General features: G+C 41.9%; 1 protein-coding gene across 1 annotated transcript in view; it reads right to left on the minus strand.

Moving 5' to 3' along the window:
* SLC35F1 (solute carrier family 35 member F1) overlaps positions 1–18,395 on the minus strand; it is a 427,384-nt gene that overhangs the window by 25,236 nt on the left and 383,753 nt on the right. Inside the window, exons 4-5 of the mRNA XM_063443481.1 lie at positions 6,051–6,210; positions 1,575–1,743 (exon numbers count right to left, since the gene is read on the minus strand). Coding sequence (XP_063299551.1) covers positions 1,575–1,743; positions 6,051–6,210 — 329 coding nt within the window. The remainder of the gene's footprint in view (positions 1–1,574; positions 1,744–6,050; positions 6,211–18,395) is intronic.

Consider the following 18,395-nt stretch of genomic DNA (forward strand, 5'->3'; position numbering starts at 1 on the left):
GGGCTGTCAGGAAGCTGTAACTTACCTTCACCGCAGCTCCTGTCAGCTCCCTTCTCTCTCCTCCGTCCGTGCAGCTCCCAGGTCAGCTCCCTCTGCAACTCTCGCGGCCGCGCGGAGCGTTGCCACGGTAACCCGTGGCAACGCTCTGACCCCGCGGCTCTCCCGAGAGTTGCAGAGGAAGCTGACCTGGGAGCTGCACGGACGGAGGAGAGAGAAGGGAGCTGACAGGAGCTGCGGTGAAGGTAAGTTACAGCTTCCTGACAGCCCCCGGTCCTTGTCTGTATTATGGCAATGAAAATTGCCATAATACAGACAACTGACTCGAGTATAAGACGAGTGAGTGTTTTTCAGCACAAAAAATGTGCTGAAAAACTCGTCTTATACTCGAGTATATACGGTAATTAAATTTCTATAAATCTCAGGACAGTCAAATACATTTCCCAGAAGTATGTTGAGATAAGTGAAATACTGAGCTGAGCTATTACTTCATATATATACATAGTATATGTGTGTGTGAGAGAGAAGGTCTGAGATATAACAGGTTTCTATATCATCCTACACCTGGGTAACAACTTTCAGAAAAAGGTCAATATCCTTTGTTTCTGCATTTGATGAAGAAATAAGATTTCGTCTAAGGCAAAGAAAAGTTTTTGTTTTTTTTTACAGTAAGAACAATAAGGATGTGGAATTCTCTGCCTGAAGAAGTGGTTTTATCAGAGTCCATACAGATGTTCAAACAGCTACTAGATGCATATTTGCAAAAACAGAATATTCAAGGATATAATCTTTCAATGTAGGGTAATAACTGCTTGATCCAAGGATTAATCTGACTGCCATTCTGGGGTCAAGAAGGATTTTTTTTCTTAGTTTGTTGCAAAATTGGAAGTGCTTCAAATTGTTTGTTTTTTTTTTTTTGCCTTCTTTTGGATCAACAACAAAAGCAAACATGAGGAGGCTGAACTTGATGGATGCAAGTGTCTTTTCAGCTATGTAACTATGCAAAATGTAGTTTATTCACTTGACACATTTGCATAACCAACAGTGAAGATGTGCTAAGTTTCTCACTGTGTTTTCCCCAATAAGGTAGCAGTGAGAACATTAATTTAAAGCAATAGCTCAATAATTTGATGATTCTTACTGCTAACTGTATACATGTATAGAATGGAGATATTAAAAGAGAACTCCAACAAACATAATTGCATCAGCTCACTGTGGTGGCTATAGTACATATAATGCCCTGGCACTATCCCACCATAACTTGTTATGGTTTGACACTTACTTGAGTGGGTGCCTGCACTGCTTTCCGTCTTCTTGGTGTGTAGTAGCTTCCATTTTGAATTTTGTGTGAGATAAGAACTCATTCATTGGGTGTTAGTCAAAGAAAATCTTCCTATCTTGCAAAAAATGGACATCAGACTTCTAAACCACATGAGACCAGATGCAGCTTGGGTGTATGGCAGTGTCAAGCAATACTAAAATAGTTTAAATAGTTATGGTGGGATGAAGCCAGGGCACTCTTGGTAACACAGAATGGGTATTTAGATAAAGGTTTGAAAGCAGTTCTCTGTACTTACAGCTGAATCCCACTAAAGAAGGATCCAAACAGTCCAATCATCCCGAGTAGCTCTATCCGACTTAGGTTTCTTACGATATATTCCTGGCACACGCAGGAAATGCCATAAAGCGTAGCTCCACCAAGCACTAAGACATCCCCAATCAGCTTACTGTCTCCTCTGTAAAAGTCTAAATAACATCAAGTTGGTAGTTAAACACCATGAACAATAAGCAATTTACATGTCACCACAACCATTTACTGATATGTCAAAGTGGACTTGAAACAATGCATCAAACGTGCAGCAATCTCTGACTATAGAATAGTGTTAATAAAACAGTGTGCAAAAGAACAGCAGAGATTGAAACAAATAAATGCAGTTGTATATTTAGTTTAACAGTTTGGTGTGCTCATAACAATTTACTAAAATTGGGACAGTAAAGAATTTAAAATAGAAAAGTAAATTTAAGGTTAAAATATGCGGTTTTGGGCCCTGTACAGGATCAGCTGAAATGATTATAATTATTAGCTCTCCACATGCCTACCAGTCCTGATTTCGGTATGGCAGTCCCGATTTTTGGATCATGCCCTTCCAACTCTCTGTAGTTCTCTGATGGTAAGCATTCAGGGACAAGAATGTTGTGTTATATGACATTCTGATGGTACTGCACAATTTTATAATGTAACAGAGATATCGGGCTAGGTAAAGACTTCTGAGTGCACAGTATTATGACATAAATTGAGCTAATGTGGCAGGCTTTTCTGATTTGTCTAGCTATTTTGTTTTTAAATTCTTTCTTTTTTTCATTCACCATGAGGAGATTTCACAAGTATACAATAGAACATTGGACAATCTGTTTGTGCTATCAAACAAGGTTATTGTCAGAATAATAATGCCATGGGGAATGTATTTTTAAATTTTAAAATGAAGAGAAATAACAGTATACATTCAATGCAAAAAGAGTATTGCGGGTATTCAGATAATAACAAATGAGGTAAGCGACACTAGCGATGGACCCTATTTTAATTAGATTAGTGTAAGCCTTACTGCCCTAGATGAGGTTTGTGGGTGGAAGCAGAGGTATAATTGTGTGCTGTCCTGTTTAGAGCAGGAGTCCGAGAGTCGGTCCGCTCGGTACAGAGTGTCAGGTTAGGTAGGGCTTCTGTATAGTACTCACCCCCTGTCACGGGGACATTAGCTTAGTGTCCTGGTGGATGCATAATGGATGTGGGGGGGGAGTGGTGGGGGTAAACTTTGTTTCCTTAAGGGTGCCCACATGCGATAATTTCGATTGGCGGTTTGACATTTCAGTGTGGCAGGAGGTGCAGTGTAGTACAATGGCCATATTATTGCTAGCCCCCAGGTAACCTTTGTGAGTGCGGTACCTCCTGGAGGTGTCTGAGTGTGGTCTCTATGGAAGCAAAGATCAGGATCGGTTGTGTTGAAAGTGTGTGTAGTGGAACAATGTATAAAACACAGTAAAGAAAATAATTAAAACATTGTAAATCAAACATTTAACGCCGTGGAATTGATATGATATTCGGGTGAGTCTCATGATATCTGGAGTTTGGTATCATCAGGGATTCTGGAGCTTCTCCTAACAGCTGCCTTGTCATTCAAGTGATAGCCCAAATAGGTGGTGTGGTCATTGAGGACCATGGTGCAAAGTCCCGAATTGTCGTTGGGTCCAAACAGGCTAAGTCTGTCCTGACAGTACCAAGAGCATCACAGAGGCCCAGCTCCTGTAGGTACCTTTCCAGTTCCTGATATGTTCCAGCTTTTCGCTGGATCCCTGGGAGGTAAATAGAATGGCTCTAGGTAAGCCCCATCTGGGATCGTCTCCAGAGCAGAGCCTGGTTAGGTCTGGGAACATCTGTAAGGTGGTGCCCTCAAAAGTATTCAGTGCTTTGTCTCTCACTGCTGCCTAGAACTGGGCCTTCTCCTTCATCGACTGAAAACGAACAATGAGATCTTGTGTAGCACCAGGAGGTGCACCCCCCGGTTTGGGTGTCCTAAACATACCTTTCAGCTTCACCATTTTGGCTTGCTTTGGTGAAAAGATTCACTCCCCTGTTGGTTTTTCAAAATTTAAGTGTGTACCAGTAGCTCGCTGTTTTACTCACAATAGCAAAGCTGAGATCACCGTTCAGCTAATAACCCAATAATGGACTTGAAGAGTTGAGTACACACAATCAGACGTCCTGCAGGGATGATTAATTCTCACTATATCAACAGCTTTACACAAAAAATAGAAATATCGATACAATACAAATCCATAATTTATTTCACCCTGAAAGGCTATCTGTGTGTTCCACTCTCCTGAGGCACTATATGTTTCTGGCTCCGATTTGTTTTGTTATTTGTTTTAGCAGCCCTGAAATAAATAATGGCTTGACCCTTGTTCAGGCACACTTGAAAAGGGCATCTCAGCTGGAGACCCCTAATCCGAGAGGCAGTGTGTTCACTCATCTATGGAAGGAAGTCTGATGTGTTGTTTGTCCTCTTGGTATACCTCACAGCATACAGTGGATCAAGCAGTGCTACGAAGACTGCAGAAGGGAGGTCAAGCAGAGTTGGAGGAAATAAAATAAATTATAGTCATCAGGAATTCCATGCAGCCCCTTAATTATGGACACCTAATGAAAACTTGCCTTAAAACTGGTGCTCCCTTACTCACGTATTTGCCCCTTTTAAATAGGTAGAAAGAAAAAAATCAGCAGAGGCACACAGTGAATCAAAGTAAATAACTACCAGAATGTATTCACAAAAGTACACAGTGCATCAAAAAACAGTGGGGCACAGAAGCAAAACCTTAACACATGTCTTGCAGTGCCCTAATTAAATGATAGCTATAATGGAGAAAATTTGCAGTTTGGAAACATGGTTAGCAAGAAAGTCTGCAAAACTTTCTGACATCACTGGAAACAAGCCTTTTTTTTTTTTTAAATGTTTCATTTTTATTGAGATGAAAAAGTGGTGGATTGACACAAATCAGGTTTAACACAATCGATAGTTGGTACATAATGACATCGATATGCAAGGTAAGGACATCTTTCAGCGGCCTTTAACATCATAATCGTGCTGCAGCTGCATATATTCTCGGAGGTTGACATTCATGACTTCGTTATGAGTGGTAAATAATGCCCCGCTTAGGGAACCTGGGAAGCTGGGAACGCTCTACAGTGTGGTGACATGCCTCTATGTGGCATCCCCCAGAGGCCTGGGGGGGTGTTGCACCCAGCTATCGTCTTCCGCTCACCTTTGGGGTAGGTCGGATAGGTAACAGGCATGCATGCAGTACCGCTGTCATTTTACTGTAACATATTTGTGTGTCCTGTAGGCTGGTCTAGTGTTTGCCCTACGCTTCATCTCGAGTATTGGGGCTCGACATGGCTATGGAAGCCCTTTTGGTGTGTGTGTGTGTGTGTGTGGGGGGGGGGGGGGTTGGAGGAGTTTAACTGGGAGGAGGGTAAGGTGTGGGGGGGGGGGTTGAGATGCTCTCACTCTATACAGCTTGATAGGGTATAGCGAGACAAGTTGGTGCCACTACCTATATCACCATTTCGACCAGGTCCTGGTATAGTGGTCTAGTGTTCCACCTATTGTATGTGCCATCTTCTCGTACTGTTTCGTAAGGTCCACTTTAGCAAGTACTGCCTGTACCTCAGGGACCGCCGTGGTTTTCCACAGGGTAGCTATGCACGTTTTGAAGGCTAGGGTTATGTGGGTAACCAGCACCGCCTCGTAGGCTGTGAGGTCTCGGGGCAACATGTGGAGCAGGTAGTGTTCTGGTTTGAGTGGTATGTGTTTACCTATTTTAGAGTGGATTATGTCCTGGATTTTTTGCCAGTATTGGTCAAGTGCCTGGCAGTACCAGAATTTGTGGCTCGTGTTTCCCACTTGGTGGTTGCAGCGCCAGCAGTTGCCCTGCACCCCTGGGTAAATTTGGGCCAGCCTATGTGGCGTGTAGTACCACTGCATCCATATCTTGTAGGCTGATTCTACGTGGTCCAAGCACCGTGTCGCCCGCTTAACTAAAGTCATGGCCCTTGTCCATTTCGCAGATTCGAGGTCACAGTTCAGCTCCCTCTCCCATCTGAGCATGTATGACTGTTTTGTAGGTCTGTCTATGTCTAGTAGTCTTTGGTAACACAGAGAGAGTGGTTTCTTGGGAATTTTATGGCCTTGGCATAGTAAGTCAAAGAGGTTTTGAGATTGTGTAGATGATGTTGCCTTGCTGGGGACCCCTACCATATGTTTTATACGCAAGTACGTAAAGATTTCGCTGTTTGGTAAGTGGTACCGGCTCTGGAGATCCGGGAACGGCAACAGCCCTCCTGCCCCGTATAGGTGGAAACAAGCCTTGGGTGAATTAACTCTAATCTGTGAATGTAAGGTGGATGTAAGTCTTTCAGTACAATGACCAAAAATGCTGCCCATAGTAAATACTGATATGTTTACGGTTAGTATTAGTGACACAAATAACAGAAGACCCACCTTCTTTCTGCTGTCTTCCCATTAGGACATCAGCTCCCGCCATACAGCCAATGCCCAGGATACAGGCCACAGCTCCGACAAAATGCAAAACTTTATATCGTACCAGCAAGAAGAACCAGGAAAGTAATATGACCACGGGGAAGACAAAACAGTTTAGTAACTGCAATGAAAAAATAAAGAATATTTTGTTTTAACAAATGAAATGTTTGGCTGCCAAATGAGACAGAGATTTCAGAATTATTACTTACTCAAGATCAACATTTGTGGGCTTAAAAATTAATAAGGGGAATGGAAGATTTTAGATACAAAGAAAGGCTAGAGAGATTTATTTATTTTTTGTTAGAAAAAAAGATGATGTTCCTATGCTAAATTTGCCAATACAATTAGATTCATGTTTAGTAAAGTACCCCAGACTAATATAAGAGTACACTTACATTGCAGGTTCATATTTACATAAACAAAAATATATTACATTTTGCCCTATGTTTTTGCAAACTTAGTCCTGTGTTTAATAAGCTTTCCAAATGATTCAATGCTGTTAGAAAAAACTTTTCAAATAAATTATCAAGAGAAGTTACCATTGAAGTCTATGGGAATTGTTGTACATAAATCATTTGAAAACTTTTTCTAACAGTATTGATTAATTAAGTTCATTAAATAGCTTATTACACTGAGGTCTAAATGTTTACACCTAAACCATTGATCCAAGTTTACTGCTTGCAATTTATAGTAATAGAGTTTAGAGTTATTGACAAGATTATCCACTAGACTGGAAAAGTGGAGATTGAGAAAAAAAGGTCAAGCCAAAATAACTATGGCGAAAAATAAGTGGATGAAAGCCTTTTAAGTTGACCTTCATGATGCTGTAGACTTGTAAGCTTGTATTAGGGATGCATAATTTTGATAATCTACTGACATATTTACTATATAGTTCTGCAGCTTAGCATGTTTTTGTTTTATTTTCCTATAGAAGAGGCTAGTTTATGGGGGGCAGATGTAATCATCCACTTCCAGCAAGGTCGAGATCGCCTGGCTTTCATGGCAGCCATGCACAATAAATCCCCTTTCCACATTGAAGGCTATTCCCTAACCTTCTACCCTGATCTGTCCAAGGCCACCATGGACTGGAGAAGGTCCCTGCGACCCCTGACTAAAGAGCTCCTAGCACACAACATACCCTACCGGTGGGGCATACCCAGAACCCAAGGACACTGGTATCCTCAAAGTGCATGAAGCAGCAGAGATCCCAGCCATACTGCAGAAACTAGAGTTGGAAAGGCAAGTACCTGAGCAAGCTGATCCTATGATACCAACGACCTCTGTAGCCTGGAATCCTGCAATGGTGCGCCCATTCATACTGGCGGCCCAATGAGGAGAAGCCCTGAACTCTTTGCTAATAATAATGCCTGTTGCTTTTATGTTTTGTTTAACATTCCTTAAACCTCCAAGAGTACCGTTACAATTTTAATTTTTTATTACATATGGCATAAGTGATGTACCTCTAAATTTAATTCTCCATGCACTGTCGGGTTTTCCTCACCCCCCTTACCATGGAAACGACTTATATTACCGTCCCATGAGTCTACTAAATGGGCACAGACCTCTCTAACCTGTCTCAAGTCTATTGGACACTATCCAACTCTCTGGTATTAGAGGCATCTAATGCACCCTGCGCCTCATGTATATCTTTAGAATATCTGTCTCACGACCTTTAGGCAGGAGCTGCATACTAGTTACCTAACGGTTTTACTTTTTACTAGTAATAGTATTGCAATATATTAAAAATGGGCTATGATATCAATGTCAACAATTGTTAACCCATGTTGAATGAACAACTTGCACTAGCTGCTGTGGCAATGCAAGCTTGTCTGTACCATTTATGCACTACTAAAATAAAGAATTTAAAAAAAGAAAGAGGCTAGTTTATTTCAACAGTGACAAAATTACCACAATGTAATATGGTACCATAATTGCTATTGTTCCCAAATTAGATTTACCATACTGTATTACTGTACACATTTGTGCTTTTATGGTAATAACGACCTAATCAAACTCGCCATATTGTCATGCTTTGCAAATCCTTGCTCTTATTATTATTGTCAGGTCTGTCCCATTGTATCTGATGTTGAATCTAATGCCACAATAAAAACAAAAAAAAATTGACAAAAAAAATTAACATGATTATTTGGGACCATAAATTCCCTTCTATCACTGTGGCAACTCCCTTACCTGATAAAAGTTCAATAAAGATTACTCAAGAGTCGAGATTCCTTCCCTGCAGCCACACACTTCCAAAGACGTCAGTATGCCTTTTTACTCTTTCCACGATCCAGTCAAATTCAATTAATTTGACAGGATCATGGGATGAATGATATGCGCATGCATGGCAAAATACAGCATTCCTCCAATAAAATGCTGTTTTTGGCAGCATTTGATTGCAGGACTGTGACGTAGTGCCCTTCGCCACTTTGTCCTGGAGAGGCCTGCTTGCCTGCCTCATCCCCTGCGACTATGGCCCTGGACTATATTGCCCTGTAAAACTTACATTTGGGGGTGGCGAAACCGACCTCGCCACGTGTCCTTGGAGGGGGCTGATTGCCCGCCTCTTGCCTTTGGACTATGGACCAGACTTTATGGGAATGTGATACCCCAGATAGCTATACCATGGAGCCTATTCATATAATGAAAGACTATGGGAAAGACTTTAGCTCCATGGCAATTGTACTGTGTAAATAGGATCTGCGCGCTATTCGGTAGTTTTGTGCGCTCAGATCCCAGCTATCTGGGGATATGTGAAATGTCTGTGTGTTATGGATAAAAAGTAACTTTCTGTATTTTAAAGTGTTTTATGTCTTTCTGTAACCATGTGGTTAATGGAGTCTGCTTCTAGCCCTGGATAATTGGATTACTTTCCTCTTTGTCTCCAGGATAGAGGCCTATGTAAAACCTGTCTAAACCGGTTTGCCATGCGGCTAGTAAGGGACAAAAGATACTTTTAGTAACTTTTGAACCCCTGGTCGGATTCATGCCATTTTTTAATATGTTGTTCCCCTGAATGGATTGATTGTGGATATGTATTTTTATGTGAATGTGATGTATGGTTTTAGAGTTATGAAAGTTGTGTAAAAAGTGTATTTTAACTGTATGTATAATGGGATTATGTGTCACACTAAGGGGAGGGGATGTATGGGTTGCACCCATGATACTATTGGTTATTTTTTGCCTCCCCCTGGGTGTGGCCTGTATGTGTACACTTGTAATAAAAACCAGGCTGGGTGTTCCAGCACCTCAGACCTCTTCTGACCCTCAATACGTAGCCTCGTCTCGTTATTGGAGGGAACTGCTATATCACACGGGGGATTGCTATGCTCTGCATATTCCCCTGAGCTTTCAATCACTTAGCTCTTTTAAGAGCTTATTCCTGTTACGCTCTCCTGGAGGAGAGGTCTTCCCCACACGGTCCTGGAGGACAGAAGCCGATCCAGGGTGGAAGGAAGACGGCGCGGCTCCAGTTAAGCTACGGCGGTTGTGGAGCCTGCGGTGGTTGTGGTGTCATCTACAGTGCTTGGAGTCCTCTGTAAGCGCTAGGAGCATCCATCAACGGAGGGTACTCGGTCGGAGTACACGGAGCTCCGTTACAAGGACCAAGGTTGACATGGTTCTGCAGGCGGAGGACCTCTTGTGGCTGTCAGGGAGACCATTTACCTTTAGAAATCAGCAACATTTTACATGTTAAAATAACAGGACCACTGCACCCACACCACTTCATTTAGGTGTCGGGTTACTTTAGTGGTCCTTTGTGGAACATCGAAAACCTGTTGATATTTTCTTAACATATTTTTGACAAAGAGCATGGAAACAAGACCATAAAATGTCCATTTATGTTTACCTGTTGACCGAGCCATTTTAATGCAGAGCAAAAACCAGAGACCTTTTTTTAATTGTAATATACAAACACAGAAAGCATTGGTATTAAATGAATACTAAATCTCATTGAATATGCTGTGCAATTTTGGGCACCTGTTCTAAAGAAGGATATTATGGCACTAGAAAAAGTGCAGAGGCGGGCTACAAAATTAATAAAAGGAATGGAACATTTCAGCTATGAAGAAAGGTTAACAAACTTAAACCTATTTAGTTTAGAAAAACGTCGCCTGAGAGGGGATATGATAACATTATACAAATATATTCGGGGCCAATACAAACCACTGTGTGGAAATCTATTCACAAACCGGACATTACATAGGACACGAGGCCATGCGTTTAGACTGTGTGATAAGGTGAATGGGGTGGTCTGTGAGGGAGTCTATATTTCGACAGAATTGTTCAGAGAGGCAGATGATTTTTAACCCCAGGGGGAGTGTATGTTTCTGTGTATATAACCAGAATGAATATTTAGTTATGGGCCCGTGGGGTGGAGCATTTGGAGAGCAGGGTGGGCCAGTGCTCCACTCCGCTGTTTAGCGGTTTTCTTGGAAGACATAGATCCAGGCCAGGGTTTTTGGACTGTCTCCAACCTACTGCTCAGCTGCAGGTAATCAGTTGCAGCAGTGGGAATAAACCCCTCCCTGCTAGGCAGGTAAGGGGAGAATGTTTGTTTCGCTCTGGAAGGCTGGAAGCAGCAGGCTGACTAAATACTGGAGTGCTGAGAGCGGACAAAGACTCTAGGTTGGTGCAACCAATAATTTTTGTTCTAGTTTAACCCCTGAGAGATAGGGAACCTAATGTTAGTTAGTGCTCAGACAAGCTAGGTTTTTGTTTATAGGGATCTGTGTTATATTTATGTTTTCATTTGCTGCTGCCTCATGTGTAAACTTGCAAATAAAGTGCCTGGAATGAAATTGCATTGAAAGACTGTGCATGTTTTGCCCTAGAGGACCGTGCTACCTGCAGACAAGGATCACAACTGGAAGAATGAAGATTTTGTCTAAGGCAAAGGAAAGGTTTTTTTTACTGTAAGAACAATCAGGATTTGGAATTCTCTGCCTAAAGAGGTGGTTTTATCAGAGTCCATTCAGATGTTCAAACAGCTACTGGATGCATACTTGCAAAAACAGAATATGCAAGGATATAATCTTTCAATGTAGGGTAATAACTGCTTGATCCAAGGATAAATCTGACTGCCATTCTGGGGTCAAGAAGGATTTTTTTTCCTAGCTTGTTGCAAAATTGTGCTTCAAACTGTTTTTTTTTGCCTTCTTTTGCATCAACAGCAAAAAAACAAATGTGAGGAAGGCTGAACTTGATGGACGCAAGTCTCTTTTAAGTTATGTAACTATGTAACTATTAAATACTGTGAAGCACTCTAAAATGTCTCTTGTGCAACTGTGGTAAAATACTAAACATATTTTACCACAGAATCTTATATAAATACATATATAAATAATTTATTTTATGAGACCGCACAAGAACTGCTTTCCACTAATAGGACACTAGATGGTAGCAAATAAGAAAAAAGAATGCTATCATTCTAATAGGTCTAACACTCATTATCTCCAGCAGTGAAGGAATTTCACTTGATATGCTGTCACTGTTGTAAATAATTCACCAAAATAATTCACAAACAAAAATGTTTTGCCCACTTAGCTTGGTTCATCCATTATAGTAACATTAATTTATTCTAATTTTGGAAATGGAAGTTGAAAATTACAGCTATTAAAATCTCATACCACTGTGTACTGCAACATTCCCCACTAATGTGGCTATAATGTAATACCAACAAGATTATTTCTGCATTTTGTCTGCTATGCATGTTACTGAAAATACGCTTTTAAATGTTTATATTAAACTTACAGTTATAGGCTTATTTTACCCATAAGGTGAGGTGTGGCATGTTGCTTGGACAATCCAAACGTAAAAATTATCTTTTTTCATCAATTTTTCTAATTTAGAGACTGCGTTTAAAGGAACACTCCAGTCACCAGAAATACTCCATCTCAACTCATGGTTTGTGTCTTTCTAATGCATTTTTCTCAATTGTAGGCCATTTGCAGACTGAGAGCGTCAGCTGATAATCTCAGTCTATCATGTGCGCCTAGTGCGAGATATCTGCATTGAAGCCAGAACTGGTAGAGAAGGCACAGGGCCCTATTGGGCACTGTTTGGAGCAGAGCATACTTGGAGTAAACTATTCACAAATTGTTTAACCCTTTAGGGTAAGATGGCAGCCAGGACCCCAGGACACCATAACGACTTCAGCCAAACCATCAGAGTTTAAAAGCACAAAACAAATACACCATGGTTTGAGCATGAAATATTCAGAAAAAATCAGATACTTCCAAATAACAACAAGGCAACAAGAGGATGGAACACCTCTTCCCATTTCAAACAAGTAAATTAACCCCTTAGTGACCAGACTGTTTTTCAATTTTCTTAAGGACGAGGGCTGTTTTTACATTTCTGCAGTGTATGTGTTTACCTGTAATTTACCTCTTACTCATTTACTGTACCTATACATATTATATACTGGTTTTCTTGCCATTAAATGATCTTTCTAAAGATACCATTATTTTCATCACATCATATAACTTACTATAAAATGAAAAAACACACCTTTTCTAACTTTGACCCCTATCTACACCCGCCAAAAAACACCCATGCTAAATAGTTTCTACATTTTGTCCTGAGTTAACATGTTATTAGCTTTTTTTGCAAGTTATAGGGCTATAAGTACAAGTAGGACATTGACTGTTATCTGTCATAAATCTCTGAATCAGACGACCCAGGGTATTCAATATGGAGTATGTTCAGTCTTTTTTAGTAGCCACTTAGTCAAAAAGTTAGCATTTATATTTGTTTGTGTGTTAAAAATGCCAAAAAAATGATTATGAGTGCTAACTTTGGCCAGTGTTTCTGACCAAGTGGCTACTAAAAAAGCTGAACATACCCCGTTTGCAATACATTCGGTTGTCTTCTTTTGCAAATGGTATGCCATCATGGGGGCAATTTTCATTCCTGGGCTACCATACCTCTCAAAGGCAACATATTATAATTTGACCTTATAACTTTCAAAAACACTATAAAACCTGTACATGGGGGGTACTGTTATAGCCAGGAGACTGAACAGAAATAATAGTATTTCAAAACAGTAAAACGTATCACAACAATATCATCAGTGAAAGTGCCATTTGTGTGTAAAAAAAATGCAAAAAACTTCACTTTCACTGACAATATCATCGCTGTGATATGTTTTACTGTTTTGAAACACTAATATTTGTGTTCAGCGAAGTCTCCCGAGTAAAACAGTAACCCCCCATGTACAGGTTTTAGGGTGTCATGGAAAGTTACAGGGTTAAATACAGTGCTAGCAAATTAAATTCTCTGGACTTTCGGCCTGGGTTGTCAGGCAGGTCCCGCTAATTGCAATCAATTAAATTACTTGGTTATGTAAAAATATTACATAAATATGCAAGTAGAATTTAAATATATATATACATATTAATATATTTGAAGTCTACGTGTATATTTATGAAATTATTTATGTAATTATATGGATATATATATTTCGTATTATATTTACATAGATATATATATATATATATAATTTCATTCTAAGTGTATTTTGATACACTTAGAGGCAGGGCCGGCCTTAGGGGTGTGCGAGCTGTGCGGCCGCACAGGGCGCCATGTAGCAGGGGGCGCCGTGCGGCCGCACAGCCGTCCGGGATTTACAAAAAAAGAATTTTTTTTTTTTTTTAATTTGCAGCGGGGGCGGAGCTTACCGTGCGTCTGCCTGTGTGTGTGTGTCTGTGTATGACTGTCTGCCTGTGTGTGTGTGTCTGTGTATGACTGTCTGCCTGTGTGTGTGTGTCTGTGTATGACTGTCTGCCTGTGTGTGTCTGTGTGTGTGTCTATGACTGTCTGCCTCTGTGTGTGTCTGTGTGTATGACTGTGTGTGTCTCTGTGTATTACTGTCTGCCTCTGTGTGTGTCTGTGTGTATTACTGTCTGTGTGTATGACTGACTGTCTGCCTGTGTGTGTCTGTGTGTGTGAGACTGTCTGCCTGTGTGTGTGTGTGTGTGTGTGTGTGTGTGTGTGTGTGTATATGACTGTCTGCCACTGTGTGTGTCTGTGTGTATTACTGTCTGCCTCTGTGTGTGTGTCTGTGTGTATTACTGTCTGCCTCTGTGTGTGTGTCTGTGTGTATGACTGTCTGCCTCTGTGTGTATGACTGTCTGCCTCTGTGTGTATGACTGTCTGCCTCTGTGTGTCTGTGTGTATGACTATCTGCATGTGTGTGTCTGTGTGTATGACTGTCTGCCACTGTGTGTCTGTGTGTATTACTGTCTGCCTCTGTGTGTGTGATTGTGTGTATGACTGCTTCTGTGTGTATGGCTGTCTGCCTCTGTGTGTATGGCTGTCTGCCTCTGTGTGTATGGCTGTCTGCCTCTGTGTGTATGGCTGTCTGCCTCTGTGTGTCTGTGTGTATGGCTGTCTGCCTGTGTGTGTCTGTGTGTATGACTGTCTGCATGTTTGTCTGTGTGTATGACTGTCTGCGTGTGTGTGTGTGTATGACTGTGTGTGTCTGTGTGTGTGTCTGTGTGTGTCTGTATGTATTACTGTCTGCCTCTGTGTGTGTCTGTGTGTATTACTGTATGTGTCTGTGTGTATGACTGACTGTCTGCCTGTGTGTGTGTGTGTGTGTGTGAGACTGTCTGCCTTTGTGTGTCTGTATGACTGTCTGCCTGTGTGTGTGTGTGGATGTCTTCCTGTGTGTGTGTATGGCCGTCTGACTCTGTGTGTGTGTGTGTCACATACAACCAATACACGCATATCACACACTGTTAATACACCCATTACAAATATCACACATAGCATACATATCACACACTGTCATCACACCTACTATCACATACAAAGACAACACAAACATTACAGCATACATGGATGACGGGGGGGGGGCACTGTGAAGATTTTTCGCACAGGGCGTCTAAATGCCTAAGGCCGGCCCTGCTTAGAGGAACACCTTAAGGAACACCATTCAAGTAAGTCCCAGGGTTTACGCTTCTGTGGACTTGAATTGGTGAAACGAAATAAGAGGAGGGGGGACTACGACAGATTCTTAAGGCAGCGGGAAAGCTTTTGGATATATAGACTCAAGACTCTGCAACCAAAGGGTCTAAATGAAGGCTTTTCATTTGCCCCATTTATCTAAAACATCAGTACCTCTTAATACTCATTTTTACTATGAGCTTCTAACTTTGATTCACTGAGAAACATTTCCTCCAGGTGCATCATCATCACCTTTGTTCTATTGATTATTTATATTACCAATATCTCTTAACATACTAACATATCAATAATTTGTATTTACTCTATATGCTTCGATACAGAATTGATAGCTTCTGTGGTATCCACACTACTAAGATCAGGCCCCCACCAATACAGTATACCAATGCAAAAATAACCATTGGCTCCTACTGTGAAGTTGGATATATGAATGTATACCCTCTCAATGTGTTCAACAACACTCAAGCGTTGTCTGCCTATTTATTTATTTATTTCTTTACTTTCCACATTCTCTGCATTCCTTTGCATCGTTTTGCTTTGCTTTGTTGGAATTACGTATTCCATACACTTTGTTGTATGCACATAATACAACCAGCTCTATCTGAAATATATATTTCTATATTTTACTAATATATCCTACCTTAGGATTTATTTTAACTAACATCCTCCTGCACGAACAGGGACTTAAAGGGTTAACCTACACCCATTCCCCAGCAGTGAGGATGTCCCTGCCACTCACCTACCTATTCCCCGCCCACCAGACTGACGTAAATCACATATTTCGGTGACGTCAGAGACCAGGAGGCGGAGCTTATGGGGGTTTAAAATTGTGGCGCGATACCAGGCCGGTAAGCTCTTGAGAAAGGCGCATCAGTAGCACCGAAACGCGCGTTGAGCTCTTGCCGCGACCACATGGTCTATATTTTAGTTCAGGCAGTCTAGTTATCCTGTTTGCGTTAGCACTTAGCAAGAAAGAATTGCTTCAACTCTGATTGGGGAACTTGGGACTTAGGGAATTGGTTAATTTTTTCGCTACCTTAGTGTACCTAGCACTTAAGCTGTAATCTGAGAAAGTAAACCTACTAGGGAGCGAAGCTTTTCTGTATGCCATTAGTCTCACCTTATGAGTTTTTTCGGTGAGACAACTAAGCCTCCCATACCCATACCCTCCGTCCCTTTCTAATTGGGTTAACTGTAAAAGCATATTTGATTGGGCTTTTCCGTTATACTTAGCCGTGGAGGGGACCGACCAGTGACTTATTACGGAGCTATTCCCTTTACATATTCTGGCCACTTACTAAGGGAATACAGCAGCCGTTTTAGCCCTTGGGTTTACCCTCTATGTAGGATTAATATCTACCTACTCAATTAGTTCTCTCTATGAGTATAATTGTTTTTTCTTGTATACTCTGATATTGGAGGGACCGGCTAGTAATAAATCACGTATTTACTCTCCTGACGACTTTGCTACAATCGGCACACCAATTGAGCCACTGTGGTTTATTTAGTATTTCTTTTTTTTTTTTTTTTTATTCTTTATTTTTGTAGTGCAGATAAACACAGTATTTCAAACAAGCGCCACATCAGCGTAATTCAAGTTTCTTTCAAGGTAGATAGTGGCATGATAATTTGCACAAATTTTATATTAAACAGATTAACTAAACAGTTGATTCGTCCAAGTAAGATAAAATTAAGTAATGATGCTGGTCGCTCAGCTAGGTCGCCTATGCTACACGTACACCATGTTATGTTTTTACTACATATTAAGCATTTACATAGCAATAGTTAACAGCACGAGTTTTAGCAATATCAGAGTAGGTTCAATATAGTGAAACAATCTTTATAAGGGTGTTGGAAGTGTAAAAATCAGGAATATTTTCTAAAGAGCTTACATGGACTGAAAGTGGTATGGACAAGAGAGGTTAGCCTAGGTACAGCAGGAGTATAGGCAGGCTATGCATGTTACCCAGAACAATCTAGCCTGGGACCGGATATCTATAGGGGATCACATTCGGCTAAGTAAGGCATGCTTAATAAAATAGAAGAAAATAAAAGGAAAGCAAGTGCTTAAGAATTAATGTAAAACCTAAGTAAAGTCACATGAGTAGGCAGGTGCGGTGCTCCTTGTTCAGTATGCAGTGGTAGGCATGTTAAGCTCGTATCATCTGCTGGCCACCCGGTGTTAGGCAGTCCCCTTATCATGGTGTCTTCACCCAATGCCCTGGCTGGGCTCCGCTCGGTGATAGCCGCTTATTCTCACCATCTGGGCCGTGCTGATGTCTAGGGGGTTGCTTTCTGGGTTCCACTCAGGGCCTCCTCCATGTTGCAGCCTTTCTCCCCGTAGATGAGGGTCAGGGTGGTGTGTCATGTATATTTTCTTTCTGGGGCTTGACGTTGCCACCAAGGGACCCCTTCTGCTGTGCTTCGTTTGGATGGCTTGCCTGAAGCTTGCGTGTGAGTGACTCTGCTGCACGTGAGGCTTACTCGCCTTCCGTGGTGTTGCACGAGTGTCCTGGTGCAGGGCCACCGGCCGCCTGTTCGGCTGCGGGTTCTGTGTGAACGGGTCAGTGCTGCGTGGCGGGGCAGGTTGGCGTAGCCTGCGCTCCAGCTGCTTCCAGAACCGTTCAAAGTGTCTGTTGATCCTTGCTAGGACGTCAGATACAGCGTCTGTGGGGCTCTCAGCGCCTGCAGTGTCCTCCATCTTGGGCAAAGCTCTGCACTCGCCTTTCGCTTGGGAGGTCTGGTTTGATTTGTCTCCGCTGGGTGGACCGGGATCTCCCCCGCCGGTCCAGAGGGGGGGGTAACGGGGCTTGCTCATCCTGTCGTCTGAGTGTTTCTGGGTCGGGAGAGCGGGCGTCTCTCCCGCCCGTTGTTTGCTAGGCCGCACTGTCAGTTGTCGTGTCGGCGGGTCTCGAGTGGGTCTCTCACCCTCACCCTGCATGCCCTCAGTTGCAGGGAGCATGTGGGTATATTTTGTCGTCGTTTTTGCCTTGAGACACTGCCTTAGGTCGCTTGTTAGGGTTTCGCTGAGCGGGAGCTCCTGAGAGACACGTCTTGCCGCCATGACGGTTAGGCCCCGCCCCCCCACTGTGGTTTATTTAGACACTGTTGATAACTACATTGATACTTCGACACACTGTCTACTCTAGAAACCTATTTTCAGTAGCTGACTATTACTAGTACGTAAATGCTGAGCATGTACAGCAATTCCTTGACAACCCCTGTCAATATATGCTCTAGTTGCCCTAGAAACCTACTTTTAGTAGCTGGTCAGTACCAGTATAAAAGTGCAGAGTCTGCACAGCAAACTCTAGACGACTCCTGTAAATATTTATT

Source organism: Pelobates fuscus, chromosome 2 (assembly GCF_036172605.1).
Source record: "Pelobates fuscus isolate aPelFus1 chromosome 2, aPelFus1.pri, whole genome shotgun sequence".
Lineage (NCBI taxonomy): Eukaryota > Metazoa > Chordata > Amphibia > Anura > Pelobatidae > Pelobates > Pelobates fuscus.